General features: G+C 43.0%; 1 protein-coding gene across 2 annotated transcripts in view; it reads left to right on the top strand.

The window, feature by feature from the left end:
- Window positions 1-26444, top strand: part of cdk14 (cyclin dependent kinase 14) — a 177960-nt gene that overhangs the window by 108823 nt on the left and 42693 nt on the right. For both annotated transcript variants that reach the window (XM_085364984.1, XM_085364983.1), the window contains exons 9-10: window positions 16247-16367; window positions 23077-23170. In XM_085364984.1, coding sequence (XP_085221110.1) covers window positions 16247-16367; window positions 23077-23170 — 215 coding nt within the window. The remainder of the gene's footprint in view (window positions 1-16246; window positions 16368-23076; window positions 23171-26444) is intronic.

Here is a 26444-nt window from a genome sequence, read left to right as displayed (position 1 = left end):
GTGTGACTAAAGAGCATCATCAGCTCAAATGCAAAACGATGACTGCTATGTTCAGCCTAACCTAACAGTAAACATGGAAACCACAATCTCCACTGCAGCAGTCAAACACACAGTCCACAGTGTAATCGTTACCATGCAACTGCAACTTTGTTGACAACTGTGTGCATGAGTGCACGACAGAGAGGAGGATGTGTGACGTGTGCGTGGAGGGCTGCAGGGTGGCGTTGCTCTGGGATTTGTTGAGTGAGCGTCATCAACTGCAAACAGCCAGGCTCCTGCATATGAAATGTGTGCTTTATGGTATAACATATTAAACTGCGTATCAGATTTAATTACACAGTAACTGGAGGAGCCTTTCCAAGTCATCATCATCTTCCAGTAATTTAAATCTGTATATTTAGCATGTGGCTAAAACAGACCCAAACCTAACCTTACCCAGGTCACTGGTGACCTGCCTGAAGTTAAGAGATTAAAAACATCAGGAACAAATTATTAAATGAAGTGTGCACAACTACACAGTGTGCAGGAGGAGAGTGCAGACAGTGAAGCTGTCAGGTTGCAGGCATGAAAGGATGAACTCAACAGGCAGCTGTAGCAAAAACAAAATCCAAAATCAGAAAACTAGAAACTAAGGACGAGGAACAAAGACAGTAGGAAACTATACTGGGAAGCTAGAAGCAAGGATGACGAGGAACAGGGAGGAAGCACACAGCACATGGGAGTGGCACGACACGACAAAGGGCAAAGTAAAACACAGGACTTAACTATACAAGGGACTAATGAGGGAATGGGAAACACTGCTGGGACTAATAAGACATACGGAGACAAGAGAGAGCAAAACTAGATACACTGACATAGGACAAGACTTTCAAAGTAAAACAGGAAACACGAGACAATCGCAAAGACAAGACTGGACCCTGAGACAGAGACGCGACTGACTGGGAAGACAGAGGGAACATGAGAAAGGCAAAGAGACCAAAATCCTAGGACTCAAAATATAACACAAGCAGAACCAAAACCTATAATCAAACAATATGACTAAGCACACACGAAACACTGGGTCACAGACACAGTGCTGTGACAGAAGCTTCAAAATCCACTATAGATCAAGTTAAATACACTCATTTATTTCAAGTAAGAACATTCTTTGCATTTGCAGTGCTCAGTGTCCATCTCTGTAACCTGTTTTTGTTGCTGTTACTTATGTATGTTAGCCAAACTGTGCAAGACGGGGAGCCACACAGATCATGTTGGGTATAACAAGTATGACTGCTACATTTATCTTAGCCCAAAATCGCGCGTGTGTGTGTGAGTGTGTGTGAGTGTGTGTGAGTGTGTGTGTGTGTAAGTGTGTGTGTGTGTAAGTGTGTGTGTGTGTGTGTGTCTCAATTTGTGTGTGTTCTTGAAGTGGCACCATATGGCTTGGATCCATGTTCAGTAAACATTGCCTACATGGTCTGCTGGGCATCCTGGGGGGCAGACAGATTGACAGTCCAGTCCTTCTGTACACCATCCATCCATCCATCCATCCATCCATCAGTCTCTGGTCCAGTTTCCCCCATCCACCCACCCATCCTCCAACTCCTTCTAACCTTGTCTCCTCCACTCATCCATCCCTTCCTCCCTCCCTTTCTTCTGTCCCTCTGCCCAGACGGATGGGGGGAGGGGGAGGGTGGCAGCTTCATCAATAATTCAGCCCATGTATTAGAGCTAAAACATTACTGTGAAGGAAATGAGAAGGGGAAAATAATGGACAAAATACCAAATGAGCAAGAATGAAAATCCCTGGCCTATTAGTCTGTCGCTGCAGCTCGAGCTCATCAACAAACATGCACAAAACACAGAATCAGCCGATGCCTGAGGGATGCCAGATGAGGAAGGTGAAGGCTGTTCAAGTCTAAGTGTGTGTGTGTGTGTGTGTGTGTGTGTGTGTGTGTGTGTGTGTGAGAGAGAGACTTTGTGTGGCTCCCTGTGGTCCCCTGCCTTGGCAGCAGGAATACTAACGGTCGACAGCTGAGGCCTGCGGAGCCGGTTGGGGTAAACGAGACAGACTGGGCCACAGAGTGTCAACAAAGGAGGCGCTGAGAGACACAATAAGAGGTGGCAGAGCACTCAGTAGAGATGAGACAGAGTGGTGATAGGATCCAGGCTGTAATGAGAAATTGTATTAAGATGTGGGTTAACGTCAGAATAAATCAAACTCTGAGATCTTACTCCCTGATTTTGTTCTTTCTTTCTGATTTGTCCCTCAGCAGTGTTAGAATGATCCATCAGTGGGTCTGGATGTATTGCTTAAAATGTATTTGCAATGCATTTCACTTTTTCAATGGGAAAAACCCACAGTGATGATGTAGAGGTCTCAAAAACTCACAAAAACCACGTACACTTGCCATTACACGAACATAGAACTTTTGTTGTTTGGTTCTGATCACGTTTGTGATCATTTAAAACTACAAATATAAAACTGTGGACAGTATTAACTCTCGCAGGTATAAGCCATCATAGAGACTAAACCCAACCTGGATTTAAAGAAGGGCAAACCTGGCTCTTTCACGTGTCCGTGAACTCTGACCGTGCAGGGTTGGCATCATCATCAGTGATGACTTAGAGCTCAGGGGTTGAATTCAAAAATGCCTTTTCTGTGTAATAAGGATTTATTCAATTTGTGGCATTTCAGTCGCACCGTTTTCAGAAAATACAGTACAGTGCAGTATTGTAGATGCACTGGCCGTATGTTGTGCAGGATGCTTTAGCGTGCTGAGCAGAACCAGGAAATATGATTTCTCATCAGCTACAGTGGCCAGAGCTTCACATCCCTGCTGCCGGTTGTCAGGCTGATCCAGATGCTCCCCTCTGCTCCGCTGTGGGTTTACTCACTTTTTAATGAGCTACACAAACAACCACCTCATAAATGAGGCTTTGAGGAGTCCACATGTTTCATATCAGGGACACAGCTAATTGAAGCCAATGAAGCAGTGTGAGGGGGTGATTTGTGTTGTTTGTGAAGCTGTAAAGACCATAATCTGCTTTCCAATGTGAACATACACACATATTCTGTACCTATAAGCAGTTACTCCTATAAACCTATAAACTGAGTGGACGTGCCAGTTCTACAAACACTTTCCCTGCTGGTTAATTTAGAAATGCAACTTCAGTGGAAGTGGATTAGTTAGTTAATCTTGATAGAATATCCCAGTTAAACAGAGAATTAGAAAGAATAGAACAATTAAAAAGCCATGCTTTGCTGGCCTTTTAAAAAAACAAACATTTTGTGATTTAAAAATTAAGGTGCTGTTCCTACATTTCCAAGTACTTATGCCTTTTCATCTTCAGACGATATTCTGGGATTGTTTTTTTTTTCATTTCTTTAATGTATGTGTTACACAAGGAACATAATAGGATGGGCTCTTTGGCATAAACTTTAAAAGATGTTGAGTATAGGTTCACAGCTGATGCTAGCAGATTTGTTTAGCATGTTCTATGTATAAACATGTACAGCTCAAACCATTTACAGTTGTTATGAAGGGGGAAATTAGCAATAGAAAGCCACACTATAAAATAAACACTACCGGTCCAAGAATTTTCCTGTTTTTTGTTGAAAATGATGCAGTTTAATGTCTCATTTCAGAGAGTTTAATGTCTCTGAAATGAAAGCATAGAACACAAAACCAAATGGAGTTAAAAATAAAAACATGGAATCAATTTACAGACTGAAATGTATTCTAAACGTTTGACTCAACAAAGGACACGCCTTTGGCAGATATAACAGCTGAGATTAGAAATCAAATATTCTTCAGAAAGCTCTTCCCATATCTGTTGCTGAAGTTCCCACAAATGTGTGGCACTTGTAAATTGCTTTGCTGGACCTGTGGACCAGTTCATCTCTGGGATTGACTGAACCTCTTCTGTTCAGTTCATCCCAAACCAGCTTGATGGGGTCTGGAGAATGTGCTGGACACTCCATGTTTTCAAGCTCATCATCTCGTTCTTTTTTCCTGAGGTAGTTCTGGCAGAGCTTGGACTTATGTTTTGGATCATTATCCTGCTGTAGGATAAAGCTCTGACCAACCAGGTGCAGAACCTGTGCTGCAGAATGCCGTGGTAGCTGTTTTGGTTCAGGGAGCCTCTCAGTCACCGACCCTGGATCCGGCAAAGCAGCCCCAGACCATCACACATATTTGATGCCACACACTGTGGAACCATCCTTTCGCCTACTCGACGGCATACAAAGATGCGTTATTTTGATTATCATTCATCAGTCCATAATACCTTCTTCGAGTCTTCAGTAGTTTAATGGCGAGTTTGTCCCAGTTCCCGAGGGCCTTGTGATGGTGAAGCAAACTGTACTGACTGACACCTTGACTTTATCCAGAAAAAAGTTGGAACACCTGTAGGAATTAGTAGCACCAGCTTTCAAGGCTCGATCAACCTCCACTGCTGCAGAACTGCTTTAAATGGTTATCCCATTTTGTGTTTCCTGAAAAAGGCCTTTTTGTATGATTCTGAAATATACATTATTTTTCAGTTTTGGATAACCTACCTGGCAGTTCACCACTTACCTTTACACCATGACAAGCTCTTCATTGGACTTGAACAACTTGAATTGCAATAAATAACTGGAAAAATTGGGGTTTTCTTTTGAGAATATATATTTTTCATGGTTAAAAGCGAACACTTTAACATTGGAGTTTATGGAGATTCATTTTAGTTTTTCAGCCTCAAGTGGTGATTAGAGAAATTGCAGTTTTTGGCAAATTTTAACCGATGCAGTTCATTCAGATAAATTGGAACGGTGCCACACTGTGTTTGTATATTGGAATTTTTTATATACACTACGCCCACATTGAGTTTGAAGCTTCAGAGCTCTGAAGTTATAGTAGCAATATATCAATGGGGTCACGTGCTGGCTCACACACAGAACAGCTTCAGACTTGAGAAAACCTTCTGAGGACGGACCTCTAATTATAGGAACAAGTGAAACAGTAGATGAGCGTTGCTCACAGCCCACCTGCTTCACAGCCTCGTGTCCACAGTTGGCCAGAACCCGCTGAGAGACTTTTTCATGTTTGTGCTCAAACACTGAAGCACTGCCATATGCTGCAGGCATCCATGGACACGCTGGACCACTGGTAGCAGTTAGAGATTTATTTACACGTGAAATGATCACCCTCACAGATTTTTTTTCCATGGGAGTTTGGCTGAGTGTGCATTTGGAGTTTTGAACCTGGTTGTGGGGTTGTTGCATGTCCCTGGCTCTTTGAAGACATGGGAACACTGCAGCAGTAGCAGCGTTTGAAAGTGGCCATGTCTGTCTGTCCGTGGATTGTTTTTTGTGATTGATTTTCATCCAGACTGAAAAATATCAGCAACATTTGCACAGATCAGGTTTTAAAGAAATATTTTTCTCAGGCAGTTTTTCCTGAATACTATGCTGACGGTCTGACTTACATAAAGTGTCACAGAGAAGTAAACAATTACAGTTTGAGTGGAATGTTGGTTCACTAATGGCTACTACTGTAGTTAGTTCAGCAAGAGTAGGGATGGGTATTGATAAGATTTTCACGATTCCGATTCCATTTTCGATTCTGTTTAACGATTCGATTCTTTATCGATTCTTTTTAAAAAAGGAGAACACTAAGGTCGATTAGCTTAGAACTTTGTTTTATATCTTCTCTTTGAATAAGATAGAAATTTAGGAGTAACATGGCCTTACAAACCCAACAGTGAGATCTTAAGAGATCCAGCCTACGGCTCTTCAATGGGGTGTCACAGGGTCCCCAGGAAAAAATATTGTAAATGTAAAATAATAAAATAAATATTCTTCTGTAGCAATAACAAAGTATAACATCAATTATTCTGTAGCAATTACACAAGAATATCCAGTGATGTCCCTGCCTACAATTAAACACATTCACTTACCGAAAATCATCTGCTGTGGCAAACGGGTGCAAGCCTTTGACCACAAACTGAGTCACTGCTCGGTGACATTCGTCTATCCTGCCTGAAAGGAGACGCTGCCGGTAGACTGCAGCGAGAACTGCCAGCATCTGAGCCAGACTCTGTCTCATCATGGTCACTAAATGCACAGTGATGGCAGGTTTGTAATAAGACAGATCGCGCTAACATAATATGCACTGTTAGTTGATTATTTACCTGCCGCATTAACGGGAGAGGACGTGCAAACGTTACCGCTGCTGCTGGGTTGAGATTCACGAGTCCGGAGCGGAATTAAAAACACGACATTCATTTAAGGTCATCGCGTGTTTTGTGAGCAAATGCTTTTGCATATTCGTAGTGTTTCCTCCCTTAAATGAAATATCTACTTTGCAAGTATTGCAAGTTGCCCTGTTGTCATCGGTTCTCATAAAGTATAACCAAACTTTTGAGCGTCACCTGATGGCTCAGCTGATGTCCTGCTCCAAGCCAGTTTGCAATATATTTTCTCCCCAGCACATCCATGTTGTGTAATGCTTCACTTAAAATGTTGTGTCCATTTTCCCTGATTCCCACTCTGATAATTTAGCAGCTCCATGTACACAGAAGGGCGTATATGTGCATGCTGTCAGCTGCGCCACATTTTCACACAGAAGGAAGACGAGGTCCCAGAACACAGTCCTGCCATCCATATCACTTTTTTTTGACTAATGCGTTCCTGACAAAACCAAGATGATACTTGCTAGGCATCAGCAAGTTAGTATCAGGCTTCTAAATATGCTGATGTCTGCATTTACCTTTGCAGCACTGTGGTGCACACTCACTATTCTGGTGAATGGGCCGATGTGCCCAGAGCCAGGCCCTCAGTCAGCCTGTGTTTTACTTTCTGAGTTAATAAAGGATTGTTGACATATCAGCATTATTCAAATGGACTGGATCTTAAATCCAGTCATTCTTAGCTGGATATAAATTATGCAAATGACAGGCAGAACTATGGAAAAGTGTTGTTGAGTTATACTTGAAGCTACCATATAAGATCAACTTCACTCTGAGGTACAACAAAGGTGTGTTGATAGTTAAAGACACAACATTTCATGAACCTGAAATTAAAGGCAAGACAAAGATTACAATCTAAGCAAAGACATCCCACCTCCTCCAGCATCTCCTATGGAGTTATTCCAAGGCCAGATGGGATATTTAATCACCCTGGTGTCTTTGGGTTTGTTTTTTTGGCGGGGGTCTGCTCCAGGGTCTGCTTCCAATGCAATGACCTCCTGATCACTAGTATGCTTTTAGGCAGCTTCCTGTCCGAATTCCTGGCTCAGGGGTACCGCAGAAAGAGTGGCCTGATTTTTTCACATTGCTGCTACTTTGTTGGAGAACCTGTGTTTCTCATTTTTATCTAAATAGAACTTTTGTATATAAAAAGTGTTCAACATGCAAGATCTTCATGCTTTTTCGTTAAACTATAGCCCAGAGAAACGCAGTGCCATCTCCATTCTACAACTCAAGGTCATGAATAGCTTCTTACAAGCCCAGTGTGCTGGGCTGCACTAAACTGAACATTACATTAGTATGTTTTTCTGACTGCTGTGGTAGCTAGCTAATGTCTGCTGATTGTGTGTGTTTATTTTCTGGGGAGTGCTGTGCAGTAACAGCTGCCGAGATAATGACGTGTGAGGAGTGAAGCAATGTGACAATGGAGCTGGAGGAATGTCGCAGGCATCCCGAGCAGACTGTTTGCCTCTCCCCAGTGAGCTGTTCCACCCAGCGCCTCGCCACAGCACCAGGATCAGTGTGTGCGTTTTTGTGTGTTTCACTTGGTCGTGGGTTTTTGAAGGTTGCAGATGGTCCTTTGAAGTCTGATAGATGAATCCAAACGACTGGTGTTTGTGTGCTTTTCAATCCAAACCTGAAACCAAACTGAATTTTTGCATTGGTAATGACCAGACTGGTTTCATGTAGGCAGCTACCATGCAGAGACTCATTACAGTCCACTTTGTGTTGGGAAATGAACTGATATGATGGCAGGTGGTGCAGGCGCACACATGAACATAAAAGAATTAGGGATCTAACAGAGGCACAGAGTTTTCTGTAAAACCATTCGTGATATCAAATCCTTCCAATAAAGTGTATATGTTTAAAGAATTATTAAGTGAAGTACATAAAAGAATGTCATTTTCGGGAGGGTGGATTTCCTAATATGTCCGCTTACCTTATAAAACGTGACTGCAGTGCTGTTCACAGGAGCTCTGCTCTGCTTTCAAGGAGCTGCCTTAGAGCAGCAAGTGAAAGTGGAGCAGTGGTTCTCCAGGATTTCTGGAGGTCTGTCAAAGTATTCCTTTGGATACTGGCTGCTTCTTCCCTCATTATCAGCCCAGTTCTTGTATCTGACCACTTCTAGAGGAATCTCCAGCCCATTAAAGTTTAACGTAGGCTCTGTGTGGCATCCTCACATAACTGACAACTTAGCAAAGAGCTAATTTTATCAGCCAATGACAAAAATACATAATTTATTCACATATCTTTAATTGAATCTATAGCAACATAACACAGTTTGACAGGCACAAACTAAAGTTTTTACACCAACAAGGTGATTCCTAAAGGACTACTAGCTGAAAACTTGACATATCTTAGGAAACTGGAAGTGGCAGGCGAAGCGTAACTCAAGGTCATGTCTTTAAGAATTAAGGAAAAAATCCAGCAAAGACCTGACACAAGACCCGAGAGATTCATCTGGCCCTTCGGTAATCCATATAGTCACGAGGTTCAATGAATCCTCATTAGAAATTGTCAGTGTAAAGGTTGTTATCAAGAGGCGTTCTTGAGGAAGGGACACAGGGAGATGAGGTAGGCCAGTTTACACAAGAACTGGAATGAAAATCATTGGCAGCAGGTTGAATCCAGATTTTTAGTTCAAATTGTTATTATGCATGGAAGAAGTCAGGAGGTACAACAGTGAGTGTGTCATGCGTCGCGGCCCGCGTGCACAGACTCAAGCGCTAGCAGAAAATGATACTTTATTATAACAACAAAAGGCGACCCGGGAAAACCAAAGGAGCAAAACGAAGAACTAAAAAACCCGGGGAAACAATGACGCGAGGAAGCCGGAATCGGGACCGTGGGAGGCTGCAACAGAAAGGGGAGAAGATTACTAGGGAGCCGGGAAGCGGAGGAAACACATTAAAATTGAGTTAGACCAGTTGGCTTACGATTAGAGCGGGACCGTGGGAGCTCGGGAGGGAAGTCCGTGAGAAGGAAATCCGTGGAGGTAGTGGATGGGCCAGATGATGTACCGGGTGATCCAATTGAGCAGGAGGACAGGCAGGTGGCAGACGCTGAACGCCGGATCGAAACCTAGACACAAGTAGGCAGATTTAACACAGCTCCAACAAGATATGAATGCAACGCTTTCGCAGGAGTCTAGTTATCACAGAGAGGTGATTAACAGACTGGCGTGGAGCATCCGTCAGCGGTGGGTTAAGTAGCTCTTCAGGTAATCACCCCGATGGAGAGCAGGTGTGCCGGTGATGGCCCAGCCTGGGGGTGTGGCTACCCGCGCATCACACATTCCACACACAGGACCACAGACCATGACAGAGTGTGTGCCATGGTTTAAGGCTGCAGTTCAACCAGTGGTGTTGGTAGTCTTGTCAAAATTGATGGAACTATGATCATTAAAAAGCACCATCAGATTTTAATGCTCTTTGATATACCATCTGGAAAGTGTTTGACAACTTCAATGATCCCAAACACACGATCAGTGCAGCAAAAGGATACCTGGATAAAAAAGGACACAATGCAATTCTATCATTCGATCGAGCTTCCCAGAGCCTGAACCGCAACCTTGTTGAAGAAGTGTGTCCTGGAGACGTATTCCTGAAGACTACTTAAAGAAATTCCAAGAAAGCTTGTCTAAAAGAGTTCATGCTATGTTAAAGGTACTCTCACCAACTATTGCCTTTATATATTGTACTTCCATGTGTGTTTGCACATGTTTCAATAGTGCTTCAAAGTGCTGCAGAACTGATGTCTAGATATGTGCACTGAGCAGGAGATGCTCTGTATCTCATTGTACATCTGTATAGTGACAATAAAGGCATTTTATTCTATTCTATTCAGTAAATCCTGGCACCTCGTTCCCATTATCCTACCAAAATCTTAACCAATGAGGGTTTGCTCAGACCGCACAGTTCGGTAGCTTGCTGCAAATATACAACACGCAGAAACGGAAGATCATAGTATCTGTCAGATAATTCCTTTAAAAGTGTTTCAAAAGTCTCCACCAACAGTAACAAATTTGCGACATGCAGGTCAGTGACTCTGAAGTTTAGCAGACAGATATCAGGATGCTCAGGATCAGAACTCCATGGTGGAAGTTGGGCATTTTAACACGGAGCCAAGCTTGAAGTGGACACAGGACAAACTGCAGGCCTCTGTTCAAACGACTGTGCGCACTGCATTACAACTACACGGGAGAGAGGAGGCTCTGCTTGTGATGAGAAGCAGGATGACAGCTTTATATGAATGGGTTCAGAGTAGGTTAAACATTCATTGAGTAGACCTGTGTTATATGTGTGTCTGCAGTCTGACGGCAGGATGTCTACATTTAAATTAGCAACAAACGCTGCATTTTGTTGTGTTTGTCTTTTCCTCAGTGGAATTATCTCTGCCAGTATTTGAAGTAGCTGCTGGCAGCAAATCTTTTAATCTGCTGAATTTTAAAGGAGTTGGAGGAGGAGAAGCAGGCGGAAGCTACAAACCGCCTTTAAAATTCAAGTGAACTTCAAAAGGTGAAACAGTGGGCTGATTACCCCCCGGGGACAGAGACTATTTTAATCCTTCCCTGGCTTGCTTGAACTGGTAGTTGACTTCAGAAGGAGGAAGTCCGAGCTGCAGCCTGTCAGCATCAACGGGGAGTGCGTGGAAAGGGTCTCCAGTTTCAAGTTTCTGGGTGTGCACATAGACACAGACCTCCAATGGAGCTCTAACACCTCTGCGGTCTTAAAGAAGGCCCAACAGCGTCTCCACTTTCTGAGAATCCTCAGAAAAATGGACCTGAAGAAGGAGCTGCTGACCGTCTTCTACCGCTGCTCCATTGAAAGTGTGCTGACATATTGCATCGGTGTGTGGTTCTCCAGCTGCACCACAGCACACAGAAAGGCACTCCAGAGGGTCATCAACATGGCCCAAAAAAAATCATTGGACATCCTCTTCCCTCCCTGAAGGACCTGTACAGCACTCGCTGTCTCAAGAGGGCACGCAGCATCCTACGGGACTGCACACACCCAGGACACCGGGTGTTTAAGCTGCTGCCGTCTGGCAGGAGGTTCAGGCTGCTGAGGTCCCAGACAAACAGACTCAAGGACAGCTTTTACAACAGGGCAATAGCCCTGATCAATGTAAATAGCTGACCTGACTGGATACCTCCCTGGACTTTTTAGGGGGAGGTAACAATGTTTAAAACGATAACAATATTTATATTTATAACAAGGTGCAATAATAATTAATGTGCAATAATAACAGTGTGCAATACACATACACTTATTCTTCTTTTTTATACTAAGTTAATATACTGTGTTGTGTTGTTTGTTACGTTGTGATGTGTCATATCGTGTCGTGTTGTGTTATATGTAGTGCCGACGTAGGACAGTTTTTCCAATTTCATTGTACTACTGTACTATGTATGACTGTGCAATGACAATAAAGAGTTATCTTATCTTATCTTTATTCTGTTTTCTCTCCCAGTTTCCAGCCCAGCTCTTCTACCATATGTTTGATGACCCCTAGTGTTGTGTGAGATAGTGATGTATAATTCACCGCTGACCTTCATCCAGGTCACCGCCTGGACAGGCTAGCAGGTCAGCTGTGGCATGACTGAAGATGAAGGTGGCTGAAGGTCCATGTGCGTATGTGTGTTTGATATCCCAGGTCAGGGCTCTGAAGTGCTCCACTGCAATGAGATTCATGGGGTTTTAAAGGGGAAGGTCAGGTGTTGCTCAAGATGTCAGAACAGTCCGAAAACAGCAACCGAACTGCTTTAGATTGTGGGATATCGCTCTGTCACAAAGGAAGATTCTTCATATACACTGTGGTCACGATCAAGAGAACTAAAATGTATCTGCAGACACATAGATGACTGTGAGGCTGTTAACATTGTAAAAATCACTATTGAATTATTGCCCATGCAAGTGAGTGAGCAAGTGATGAAACATTCTGGTCGCCTCCAAAGTGTCTGTGGGTGGAAAACTGCACCGAATTCTGTTAGTGAGAAGTGAGACGGAGGAGGAACAGCTGATTAGGATCTTGCTCATTACACAATCTCGTTGCTGGGATTGAATTAAGTTTATTTGGTGTATTCTGCCTAATTGATCATTGCGCTTGAGTCGTGATGATGTTGCAAAGCTGAAAATCAGTGTGCGAGTCCGTGGGGGAGCTAGAATAAAATCATTTGTGTGAAAACAAACTAATGATGGTAAATCGAGGTGTTGAATCCTGTCCTGATTCAAGCAAAGAGCAGCTCCAGACAGCACAGCGACATATAATCGCTATGTGGATAGTGGAAGGCGATACGTGGCATGTTTGCTCATCTGCAGGAGGTCGTTTCTCTGGTGCTTAGCGATGCTTTGCTGCCATTCCACGTCTCGCTGCACAATCCACACAGAGAGGGGTTTGGTTAACGCAACTTTCTCACCCGCAAGACATCAGGGAAAAGTCGCTCACCTCCTCCTACACGATTGAAAAAGACTTCTACCTAGGGCTGGGCCATATTATACCGTTCACGGTAATACTGGTATAATGTTAGGCAACGATAGGAAAATGAAATATCGCGATAGAATGGGAGTAAAACGCGCATGCGCAGTGCCTTTGTTTTCATACGCACATGGCCGATTGTTGAGTGAAACAGATGATCCAGAATTGGTTTGTAAAAATGGTGCAACTTCCGTGATGTGGAACTGGTTTGGTGTTTGTCCGTCAGATACACAACAAAGCACATTTTTTTGCAGAACATGCAAGCGGCCGTTGTTATTGTCGTATTTGTCGGACTAAGATGCTCTTAAATCTGGGAGTAATCTGGGTCCTAAACTCCGTATGCTTCAGGTCAAACAACACTGCAGCATCACTTAGAGTTAAAAACTGTCTAAATTCTTTCATCTTTAATAAAACGATCAGCATTGCTGCTTTACGAGGTGTAACTATAAAGTTTAACTTCCAGGCATCCATGAAAACAAAAGTTATTACATTTAACGGAGTTAGAAGTTAGCAGGAAGCTAGCGGAAGTTAGCTCGCTAGTTTCGCTAGTTACCTAAGCATGATATAGCATGTTCTGACTGAGAGATTTCTGAAAAAAATCAAACGTACAGCTCTGCTATCACTTGCAACATAAATGAAGACAGGAAACTAAACAGCAGTGACGTTTGTAGGGTTACTGAAGTTGGGCTAGCTGGTATATAATGATGTGCTACGTGATCGCTAGCGACACAGCTATGTTAGCATAACATAAACAGTGAAGCTGGAGGATGAACGCTAACACTTTTCCACTTATAAAAGTTAACGTGAAGGTTCTTCATGGTTAGAGACAAATGCAATCGCATGGCAGGATGCTGTAAACGGACCAAACTTCAGTCAGGAGAACAACTGAGATAATCCATCCACAATACGAGGTTAGTCATTAATATACTGCAACAACATGGGAATAGAGCAGCTGCCAGAGAATTCAACATTAAGGAATCAATGGTACAGAAGTGGAGGAAGCAAGAAGAATGAGTTTAATAAAGTTTGATTTATCTGACTGCTTTGTTTCGCTTAATGTGCCTTATAATCCCGTGCACCTTATGGTCCGAAAAATGCGTACTGCACACTGCAGTTTAATGTTGCAAAGCACCTCTTTTTAACTTCAGTGGATATTATATATGGTTATGCTCAGGACATGTCAGCCCATTTCTAGTGGAAATGCCTTTTGGTTAAACTTTCAGCAAGGAATTTGCATTTGTACTGTTACATTTTTATAAAGCTTTAATGTACATAAAAACCAGCTTCTTGTTTAAGTGAATATAAATGGAAGGTTGTCTTTTTGCGCTAGTAATGTTGTGGAGTTGTATTTTGTCTCGCATCAATTATATCGTCGGTTATATCGTTATCGCAAATTTTCAAATATATATCGTGATAAATATTTTTGGCCATATCGCCCTGCTCTACTTCTACCTGATTTAAACTCACTCCATGTTCCAGTTGCCTGCTTCCCGTTGGTATGTGGTTAGTATAGGCTAGCCTGGAGACCCTGACTGGATGCATAGCCTGGTCAGGCCAAAGACAGTAGTGTTATCACTACACCATTCAGCTACACTACTCCCATACCCAGAGCTACCCAGTGCCTCCCAGACGAGGTCACACAGTGGGAGGTGAAACACAGGCAAAGCAGCATATCTGACCATCAGACGCCAGCCAGGCTTGAAACATGTTTGTTTGTAAAGTTGGGCATTTAAACAGTCCACTCATGTCTGTAGCCAGCCTCAGGTGGCCATGAGAAGAACTGCAGTTTTGTGATAGCTTCATTAATCTATAAGAACAGAAGGTGCCCTGCAAGAAAACAGCTGTCACAGATCAAAGTTTCCCAATAATGCTGACAAAGCTTCTGTACAGCTGCAGCTGCATTACTTAACCCATACAGAACCAGCACTGGGTTTACCCCATGTTGTTTTGTTTCAGATTGATGACAGGCATGCTGGGAACTGTAGGAAACCAAACAGTTGGGTTTTCTTTTGTTCCTGCTCCGCGTTACAAACAGGTCATCCTCCTACTACTGCACCTTCTCTTACGATGAGTAGATATTATCTCGATTCACGCCTCCACGACGCCGCCCCCCACGTACACACATACGCAGGATTCCTGCAGTGGATATGATAGCCTCTCAGTGTGAGCAGCCCGATGCTGTCTATCCTGTGTTAGATCAGTGTGTGGAAATTATAGAGCTTGGCCACGATGAATGTCAGCTGAAACTCCTTTCTCCTGTGGGTGTTCTGACACAAGGAAATGTTAAATACCCCCCTTCCTGCTCTCATTTACTCGCCCCTCTGCCCCGCTTCCTCCCACACACAGGGGACTAACAGCAGGGCAGGAAGTCCTTTATTTTACTAAGCTAAATGCTTTAATTAAGCTCTCAGACCACTTGGGATGAGACAAAGAGGTAATGCCATCAGCCTCATTAAAGCTCACTGCATCTGCACTCTAGCATTAGCCGCCATGTGAGGACTGGGTTTGTGTCGCTGCATAGATAAATGTTAGAAAGGGACCTTTGACCTAAACTGGAGAAGCTTGCGCATCTATTCCTAAATCCCCTTTTTTAAAATGTAGTACTTTTCATGTTTAACCATAGCCTGGTGCCAAACGTACACGATCATGTGTGATTCACAGGACAAAAGAGTTCATATGACTGATATTCATGTTTCTTGGTGAAACGTCAAAGGTCGTCCATCATAATTTCTATTTGAAAAGGCAATCTGGGGTTTGTCACAGCTGAATGTACAGAAGTCAGAGTAGAGACAGGTCTGACAAGAGGAGCTGTTTGTATGATGGCTTCAGTGAGTCTACAGGAAGCAAAGGGAATTGGAAGCTCACAAGATTTTAATGAGGCAATGTTTCAGCCTTCAAGATCTTCATTAGGGAAACATTAAACATTAATGATCTACAATTAAGTTCTTCTCTCTAAAATATTGCCTCAACATTTGTTGGTAAAAAATGGTCCTGTGGGTTTTGTGACGGCGCTTTAGTGATCGATTGGACGTCTGGTGCATCCTGATCAGTGTCCTATATCAATCTTGACTTGGACTTTGAGGGTTTGGAGGCTCTTTGTCAAGTTCCTGAGCAGTTGTTTCATTTGGATGGGGCACGGTGTCCTGTTTGACTGTGGACCAGTAAGTCCATCAAGGAATGAAAAATAGCCACTGCTTGTAATTAATGTAGTGATATTCATCTGCACATTCAGGTCCAACGTACTACTGGTGGTGTAAAATTCCTCTTATTACTTCCTGTTTACCAAATTGTTGTCCTATGGTCACATGTTGAAAACTCATTCTCTAATCTTTCATTTTCTTACTTCTCTTGTTTAAGTTGGTTTGATGACGATCTTTCTCCACACAGGACCTTGAAATCTTGACTTTTATTGCAAACTCTATATCTTCCTGTCTGTATAACACATGTCAGCAGCTGCAGGGAGTGTGACTGCTGGCTCCAGCTGTATGCTTTGTTTTGCTGAAGGTCACTCAATGATAATGCTTTCTCAGACTGACTTGTTTTGTTGCTTCCCCCCCAGGCCTGGCCAGGGCCAAGTCGGTCCCCAGCCATACCTACTCCAACGAGGTGGTGACCCTGTGGTACCGGCCTCCAGATGTCCTGCTGGGATCCACAGACTACTCCACCTGCCTGGACATGTGGTGGGTACTCCTAACATCTAACCCCGTGTGTGTAATTTATCCGTGATTTATTCACATAGAAACCTTCAAGATATAGATCAGGGAACCCAATTCATGAAGCAGACAAAAACCAATTAAAACACTCTTACTGGTGGCTTATCCTAACCCGAGGCCATGCTCCCTTCAGTGCAGTTTTGTTTTCATGACTCCCCAGCATCCACACTCCCAGTTTGGATCAGTTGCTGGTGAGACACACACATTTACTTTATACACTGACAGAACTGCTGCAGATGTGAATGAAGCAACTGAAATGTAATAATCGAACTCTTCATGTCTCGAGCCTGAGCAGACTCGCTATCCCACAGTGAGAAAAACTGTAGCAGGGCTGAAATATTTTCTGCAGCAGTTTTTTTTCTCGACTTTCTCTTCAGTCTTTGTTAAAGATGGTTTGAACTGCCTTGTTTAACTAAGGTACAGAATGTCAGCACGTTTGATGGTAGCTACCAGTTTGTAATTCGTCAGTTACTTTTTAAAGACGTCCGTCCTTTTGGATGTGAAATATGAATCAAATGCAAAACTGACATAAACTTGCATCAATGGTTGCTGTGGTTTCAAGAACCAAGTCCAGTTATTCTTCTTTCATTTAAATCGACTTTTTCTATCGTTGTAATGAGCAGAACCATTTTGGGCCAGACTGTAAACGTCTTTATTTTGTTGCTGATGACACATTTGGCTTCGTTTTTCAGCCCCAGAGACTGCTGCTTTGAAAAAACTCAGATGATACAGGCCCTTCAATGTACAGTTGACATTTGCATTTTTTCTTTAGGGAAAAGGCTTTGTTTTACTTTTACTTATGCCCTAGATTATAACACCTACTCTCACAAAAGCCCAACTGCTTCTCAGAGTTACCAGCAAGTATAAGTCAGCTTAGCATCATTAATGTTATTTTAATGGGTTATTTTTGAGGAATATGACAACATTTCTGTACATAATGTCTGCACTCGGTTTTAGGGGTGAAAAAGCATGTTGCATGTTGGAATGTGAGGAATAAGAGAGCTGTAGGCTGTCCCATTGTGGACCTGGTCTTAGGTGAGCCACGGTGACCCCCTCTGTCTGGACACACAGTCAGCAGGGAAATCCCAAGAACCCTGTTTTGCAGCGTCCAATTAAAGAGCAGCCAGAGTGTAGGGGTCCGAAAGATAGCGCGCTAGTGTGTCAGTTTCAAGGGCGTTTGAAGGTGGGCAAATCCACTGGGTCTTCTATTCCAATGAGACTCACTCTGTGCCACGCTCGCATACACTCACCTCCGGTCACTTAGAAAGCAGTCATCCGTGAAGAACCACTCCTTGAAGGACCAAAAGGTTGTCCAGATCTGTCTTCCTGCCAGAAGAAGCATCCATCATGAGTTGCTGTAGCTGAGAGGCTGTGAGGAGTGAGGATGTGATGAAGAGCGGGCGAGGAATGGCTCTATTGTTACCTTCCTTAGCTCCTAAGCACTTCACAGAGCAGCAGTTCTCTCTGTCTCTCTTTCACACACACACACACACACACACACACACACACACACACACACACACACACACACATGCATGGACCTGTCAATCAGAGTCGACGAATGGATCAGTCAACTGTGACCGTGGTTTAGTTATCTCATGGTGCACTACAAGCCAGCTCCATCTGAGAGGACAAGGCTGCTCGTGATGTTTGTTTATCCGTTTATCTTAAAAAACACAGAAATCTTCCAGTGTTTGAAAGTAAAGCAAAGTATTGATACACTATAGTTTAATATCCTGGAATGTTTCCAATGTTTCCACCTGAACATTTCAGATACAGAGTCTTCTTGATAAGTAAGCTCATCATCGTTTGCAGTGACATGTGTTTGGCCAAGGCTCCAGTTCCCAGTGTGTTAAATGATTGTAGTCCCCTGTGCTTTCCTAATTAGCTGTGAAAGAGTTTGAGGCTATGATGCAAAGGAGCATGCTTAATTGCAACTTGCTTTCACAATTTCCACTCAGGCTGCAAAATACTTTATGGCCTTAATAAACTTGTAGATGTAGTTGTGGATAGAGACGTGCACCCTGTGCACATGTCAAGCCAAAGAGCCAGTTGCATTTCCACAGCACCTGCTAGCTAACAAAGTGCAACACAAACAAATGAATGTGTGACTGGCCCGTGCTTGTACCAAGTGTCCAGAGAGAGAGAATTTTGAGTGTTAGACAGAGAACAGAGGCTTCAGAAAGTCTCTGAACTTAAAAGCAGGATGCAAGTGCAGCACAGTATGTTTGTTTGAGACAAATGTCAGAGTGATGGATCTGTTAGAGGTGCAGTTTCATGCCAGAAGGCTTAGCAGCACAGTACAGGTAAACAGCGTGATCAGAGATCTTTGGCTTTTGTTAAAAATAAAAAAGAAACTTCTCACACAACCTTTTACATTAAATCATTTTTTGCTTGTATCAGGATATAAACAGGGTGTATATTATTAAAAGACATTTACTTTCAGTAACTTTACAGGCATGCTGCAGCATGTGAGTAGGCTGCATAGTGAGCTTCCTGGCCCTTCCTGTCACCTCGATGTTACCCGACCTAGAGGATAATAAGGCTGTGCTTAGCTTTGCTGATTTCTCATGAGCTGTATGTAGCCCCACATTCTAACACACGTTGGGCTTTGGCTCTATATTTTATGATCCAGGGTTCATAGCCAGGTTTGCATCTCAGCAGGTGGCTGTGGGCCTCCTTCAGGGCCATGAGGTGGGCCTGAAGGAGGAGACTGTGCGAGGACTTGTACTTGTGCCTCACTGACTCTGTGACAAAAAGATTTCTTTTCACTTTTACTGAAACTCTCCTATTACAGCACCTACTTTAATCAAAGAAATAGCTGTGCCCACAGGCCATTTGAAGGACTTGCACATGATGGTGGATGAAAAAAATAATAATTTTGATGTCAACACTGACTGCATATGAAAACTGGTCAGCCAGAGACAGTTCTTCAAGGTTATGGGCCGTTACCAATGACAAGTTACTCCTGAAAATGTCTATTTAAAATCACAAAAACAGGCGAGGGCCGAATTGAACGAGCTCAGTCACCGTTATTCATTTCACTCTGAGGGCGCCCCCTTTATATCATACCAGAACCATCGCAGTTAAAGATGACGATTTGTTCTAATTTATATTTAGTGACATAGCTAATATATATGAGTGTGGGTGTGTGAGTGTGTACTATTGAATATTGAAATATATTACAGAAGCCTAGCTGTTGTTTTAAATCTAAACCAGCTAATGTTTGTCATGAATGTACTTGAAATGAAATGAAATTCTACCTCAGGATCAATGAAGCCCATCCAACCCAAAATCCAGGCTGTGGAAATGTGTCTTGCAGTGCGACGCTTGACGTATTTGTTTGTCTGCTTTCCCGTCACATCATGAATCACCTCTCAGGCATATCTGTTGATTTACTGTCTTTGAATAAAGAGCCCAATATTTACTGAGGCTAATTTACTGTGTACTATAACTCAAAGGGTGCAGTCCACTCCAGTGACTGATTTAACTACAGCTCCAGTCACAGCACCTCTAACACTGTCTAATTACAGTAACAGCAGTGATAAAACACCACACTGCAGACTCATAGTCAGACGAAAATAAATACGGAAACAGAATCAAGAAGAGGGAGGCGCCGTGTTTCGACATACACATACGTGTAAACGCATGTATGTATTTTTCTTCATTTTTGCTGCTCTTAATTTGTACTGTCCACTTTCTGCTGTGACCAAGCACATTTCCCACCTGTGGGACTAATAAAAGTGTATCTTACCTTATGTAGATATTTATAGCATAAAGGCAGTGTTACACTTTGTATAAAGAGTCAGTTGCATGCCTGCACCACTTGTTCTACATAAAAAACTGTGAAAGGAAATGACTGTACCGTATCTTCCGCACTATAAGGTGCACTTAAAATCCTTTAATCTTCTCAAAAATCGGCAGTGCGCCTTATGCATGAATTCTGGTTGTGCTTACTGACCTCGAACCGATTTTATGTGGTACATGGTGCTCAAAAATCTGTCAAAAATGTTTTGGTACGACTTTGGTAAACTATGAAGCCGCACCGCTTGATGGATTATCGGAGCATTACGGAGCCTCGCGGAGTAATCTGGGTCCTAAACTCCGTCGGCTCAGGTCCCAAAGTCAAACGAACACTGCGCCATCACTGAGAGATAAAAACTGTTTAAATTCTTTAATCTTTAATAAAATTATCAACGTTGCTGCTTTATCGGGTGTAACTATGAAGTTTAACATCCAGGCATCCATGAAAACAGAATTTATTAAATTGAACGGAGTTAGAAGTTAGCAGGAGGTTAGCTCGCTGGTTTCCACCTAAGCATGATCTAAGCTGTGTCCCAAAACGTAGGCTGCATCCTTCGGAGGACTCAGCCTTCACAGTCTACTGCGAGGCTGTGAAATGGGACGGTCTAGCCTTCAGATTAGCATCACCGCTGTCTCGGTGGAGTTGCGGGGGTCTGAAAACGATGAAGCCGGGAGTCTGCTGCTCTCGCCGGGTCGAGTGACCGTTGTACCCCCCGGCTAGCTATCGAGCTGGTGGATAACAGACGTCTCCAAAACGTCAGCGCACTTTTGCAAATATACGATGTCTTGATAACCAAGCAGATATTTGAAGTTTACGCAGCTACTTTCTCGCCTGAAAATATGTTAAAAGTTTATTTTGTGACCCAGGAAGATTAATAAGAGTAATATTAAAACTTAGTAGCGGCCTCCATTGTTGGAAACTGGGCTGCGCTATGAATTCTGGGATATGGTGTGCCAAGAAGGACACACCCGAGCCATCCTTCAAATTCGGGGAAATGAAGGACGCATTTGTCGGCCGCATTTGAAGGAGTCGATGCATTGGAACAGCCTTTGTCGCCTGGCTGTGACGTAATCGGCCTTCAAATGCGGCCTCCGGAGGATGCAGCCGACGTTTTGGGACACAGCTATAGCATGTTCTGACTGAGAGACCTCTGAAAACGTACAGCTCTGCTATCACTTCCAACATAAATGAAGACAGAAAACTAAACAGCAGTGACATTTGTAGGGTTACTGAAGTTGGGCTAGCTGCTATATAAGGATGTGCTACGTGGTCACTAGCTACACAGCTATGTTAGCATAACATAAACAGTGAAGCTGGAGGATGAAAGCTGAGTTTTTTCCACTCAATAAAAGTTAACGTGAGGGTTCCCGATGGTTAGAGACAAATGCAATCGCATGGAGGATGCTGTTAACGGACCAAACTTCAGTCAGGAGAACAACTGAGATAATCCATCCACAATACGAGGTTAGTCATTAATATACTGCAACAACATGGGAATAGAGCAGCTGTGAGAGAATACAGCATTAATGAATCAATGGTACAGAAGTGGAGGAAGCAAGAAGAATGAGTTGAGTAAAATGTGACTTATCTGACTGTTTTGTTTACCTTAATGCGCCTTAAAATCTGGTGCACCTTATGGTTGAGAAATACGTTACTGGTCTTCCAGCTCCAGGGTGAAAAATATTACAAACTCCTGATGGCGTGACAGACACAAACCTGATTTAGAAGGCTAAAGGAAACATTATGCAGGTTTACATTGAGAACTGGTAAGAGTGGGCTTCAGTTTCTAATAGTGGGCATTATTTAGCAAAGTGCACAAAGCTGATATTGTCACAACAGGTTTTATGTATATCCTTAAAGACTATCCCTGATGAAGGTCCTGATACTCACAGGGCTCAGTGTTGTTGTTCTTGACTTGTATGCATTCATTATTAGCATTTTTGTACCTTGACAGCGTTTCCTCAATAAAACCAATAAATAACGTGATCGAATCACATTTTCCTTAGCAGCCTATTTCCTGTTACCTGTGTGAAGAATGGAGACATCATTTCTAGCTGGAGGGTCAGTAACTTTGCCAGAACTTTAGAGCTAATAACCTGTCAGGCCTTTGTTGACAACATCATCCAATTTCAGACAAAATGACAGGAATGAATCAAACTGAGAGGAAGGTATAACTACACAGATGAAAATTGTTTTGTGTTATTCTTTTTTCTTTAAGCTGACCTTTGCCCGTATCACATATGCACCTCAGGCAGCAGAATAGTTCTCTACGCTCCAGCAGAAATACTGGATGCTGAGGTTATAGCTCTGTCATGGAGATGAAGCATTTTCATTCCGTAAAATGGAAGGAATGGAGAAGTTTTTGAGGGATGAATTTCAGGTAATCTCTCTCTCTCCTTGCATTGAGAAGGAGTGTGCACTGAGCCACGAAGCGAATCTGTCAGAAAAATAGCTCTTTGACAAATGAGCATCGACAGCACAGACACACACACTCTCACACACACTCACACACTCACACACACTCACACACACACACTCACACACACGCACCTTGGCCGTTCTCCCTCCATACTGAAGTGGTCTTGATATTTTAAGATTTCCAACCTACATTCACAGTCTAACAGCCCTCTGGAAGAAAAGAAATCAATACAGCCTCAGAATGACTTTCACTGTGAGGCTTGTTGGGGTGATTAAACAGTTAGTGTTTTGCAGACTGTAATTAGATGTGAACAAAGGACGGACCGGTCAAATACAACATTTTCCAGTGATGCTTTATTCCAATGTGTTTTTATTTTAGGCGGCACCTGTGAAAGGCTTAAGGACATTGAGAAGAAATACAGGATTTATAATTAGTGTTATTTTCTCCTCCAGGGGAGTGGGCTGCATTTTCATTGAGATGATCCAAGGAGTGGCTGCATTTCCTGGGATGAAGGACATCCAAGACCAGCTGGAGAGGATATTCCTGGTGAGTGACTGCTAAAGTGAATTTGGAATAGCTCTTCTCAGGCCACTGCAGCTCAGGGCTACGGTCAGAACCGTGACACGACCAATCTTTGATTTTCATCCGATCTACTGTGGATGCACTTTTTTTGCAGTCACTGCATGGATCATAGCCCTGAACATATATAATAAATTATTATTATTTTGTATGAACTCGTGAGTGAACTAGTTGGTTACTCAATAACTGTAAGCCTGAGTTAGCAAAGTGACCCCAAACAATGATGACTCCTCCACCATGCTTGATAAGCTAGATGGGGCTTTGGTGTCTTTTCCCCCTGTATATATGTTGGTGTACGCGTTGCTGAAAGGTTCATTTTTGGACTAAAGGACTGATGTGTGTTATAGAAAGGAAAGTTGCTACGTATGTTTTGTCCATTTAAGTTGATTTGAGGGTCCTCAGCTGTGTTAGTGACAGATGGGGTTCTTGGGTTCTAAGAATCTCTTTTTTTGTACCAATCAACATGCACGGGCTTTCACTGCAGTTTATTATAAACTGAGGAATACTGAGCCTGGGAGCAGGACAAGAAACAGCTTCTGACAAACATGAATGACCAGAGCTGTGGCCTCACGGGACAGAAACAGTGTGCTTCTGTCCTTTTCAGCACTTTCTCCGGCGTTACACTTATTCAGACAAACTGTGTAATCTATGTATACAAAGTGACAACACACACATGCATGGCTGAAAGTGAACAGTCTGTCAGGTCTCCAGTATCATACATGGATATCATACATGGTGCAGTGCTGCTGTAGTTGCAGCAGCCTTAACAGACCATGCAGCCCTGTGTCAACAGACCCTCACATTTAGAAAATGTTGGCGTCTTCTTTTCAGATTCTGCTTCATGCTGACATGATTACACTGTTCCTGTAGAGCCACAGTCATGCTAGTGCTCTCTTATTCTAGTGCATGTCAGAGGCGCTGTGCTGGGTCCATAATGGTGACAGAGGAGACAGTGAGAGCAGATAACTTTTGCTTTGTGACACGATGTGTTATCCTGCTGAAAGGCAGCATTAAAAGATGCTAAACCACGTCCACAGACAGCTACACACAGTCCGTAGTGTTGCTCACACCTTGGTTTCTGCTATTAATGGCCCACCAGTGTGCCAAGCAAACATTTCCCACACCATTACACCGCCAGGAGAGGCTTGGACTGTTGACGAAGACACGTTGGCCCCTTGGATTCATGCTTTTGGCGCCAAATTGTGAGTCTACCATCTGCTGCTTCAGCAGAAATGTAGACTCATCAGACCAAACTACACCTTTCATTTGGTAGTGGCGAGTCTGTGCCCACTGTAGCGTCACATTTCTGTTACTGGCAATAAGTAGCCTGTATCTGCAAGCATTTTCACGCCATGATTAGCTAATTGCATGAATAAATGGACCATTCTTTGCTTTCTAAACACTGAGTACTGGTTTAAAGTTACAGTAATACTGAAATATTGTCTCATAGAACTTTGCACGACCCACAGTGCTGACCAGGTGTGTCCATCTATGGCTAGGGTGCATTTTAAACTGGACTTCCTCCAGCTGGATAGCACGCAGGACGCAGGGAAAGCGAGTTAACGATAAAAACGATTAAAAAAATAACAATATTAAAAAAAAAGATAAAAAACCCTGAAAACCATCAATTTCACACCCGGGCCTCAACTCTTGTGGCCCAGTTTCAAACGACCGGGCTGCAAGAGTTGCATCTACCAGCGCTGATGCTGATGTGGACGCGTCCTGCCTGCCTACATTTGACAGGTTTGAGAACAGATTTGTGTATATGTAATATTTCCAGCCAACACACTCCCGAGCCGTAATATTTTACACTAGGTGACAAATCGTCAACATGTCATGCTTCCAGGCGCCCAACACGTTCCTAAATGACGAGATCGGAAAAATGAGGAAACATGAGAACTGTTTGGAATCAATCCACACATGTTCATTCATCTTCCTCAAATGTTTTTGTAAAACACTGTTTCACGTCATTAAAGTGCTGGTTAAGGTTAGGCATAAGGTTATGGTTAGGCAGGGCTCTAGACTAACTTTTTGCCATGGGCGTACCGGTACGCCTAACTTTAAAAAGTTAGGCGTACCGGCACAAAAGTTAGGCGCACACAAATTTTATAATAATTGATATAATATAAAGTGTTTTTCTGGATACACTGTGCTTTTTCAGCATTCAAAGATTGATGACACCGTGTCAGAGCACTGGCTATGAATTTCAGAAGGATCAGGCCTTAACAGAAAAGTTAGCAATAGTTCTTTTCCTATTACAGCTACAGCCACGTCTGTCGTGCCTAGGCTGCTCACCAGGGCTGGGTATCATCACTGATTTCTATCATCCATTCGATTCCGGTTTTCAAAGTCCCGATTCGATTCAACTTTGCCTCAGACAGTCAGAAATATTATAATTCTGATCATTTATCAGCACTGACTTCATCAGAATTGTGAACATCACAGCAGATGCCTTTGTGTGAAAGTAACAGAAAAACATGAAGGAGATTTTCCTGGTCTGGCTTTTTATAGCAGAAAACCCTAAAAATATTCTACAATGTTCTGCATATAAAGTTTAAATTTCTTCAGTATTGAACAACAGAAAAAATAGGCTTTCTTGTCCGAGGTCATTTAAGTGAAAAAGAAAAGAAAAAGACAGCAGCCACAGCCTGTAAACAACGGTAGACTGGTGGGTAATGAGCCAATGAATAATACAGAAAACAGAGATTGGAGACGGAAACTGTTCTTGAAGTACAGAGAGAGAGAGAGAGCTGTGCATGGAGTGTGATTTTAATAGTCGTGGAAGCAAAACAGCAAAATTCATGACGACATTGATCAAATGTGAAGCGCAGTTTGCTGCTTCTTTTGCTGCTGGCTCGGTGGATTTTGGTTGGAGAGACAAAACCTGCAGCTCAGAATCAGCGCAAAAAGACGTAAACACAGCGGACCGGACGCATCAGGATCGCTGAGCTCCGACAGCGTGTCCGTCTGCGGGCCGTCGGGTGAGGAAGCCGAGAAAGACGAAGCGTCGGTCCTCTGTGTTTACGTCTTTGTGTGGAGTCCGTGTACCTGCTCTCATCTGCTGTTCGGTTGTTGTTGAAATGGTTTTGTGAGCTTTAATCTGAGAATCTGGCGTTTCTGGCAAAACACAGTTATGTTTAAAAGTCGATTCAGGGTTTAATGAATTGATATCGCTTTATTCAAGCTACTCACCTCCCACTTCCACCTGCACTTTCAACTGGACCACGGCCAATCAGAGAGG

Source organism: Diplotaxodon limnothrissa, linkage group LG11 (assembly GCF_057381915.1).
Source record: "Diplotaxodon limnothrissa isolate DT_005_m linkage group LG11, D_limnothrissa_male_GT1.1, whole genome shotgun sequence".
Classification (NCBI taxonomy): Eukaryota; Metazoa; Chordata; class Actinopteri; order Cichliformes; family Cichlidae; genus Diplotaxodon; species Diplotaxodon limnothrissa.
The sequence above is the reverse complement of the archived record's forward strand: the minus strand, read 5'-3'. Positions and strand labels throughout refer to the sequence as shown.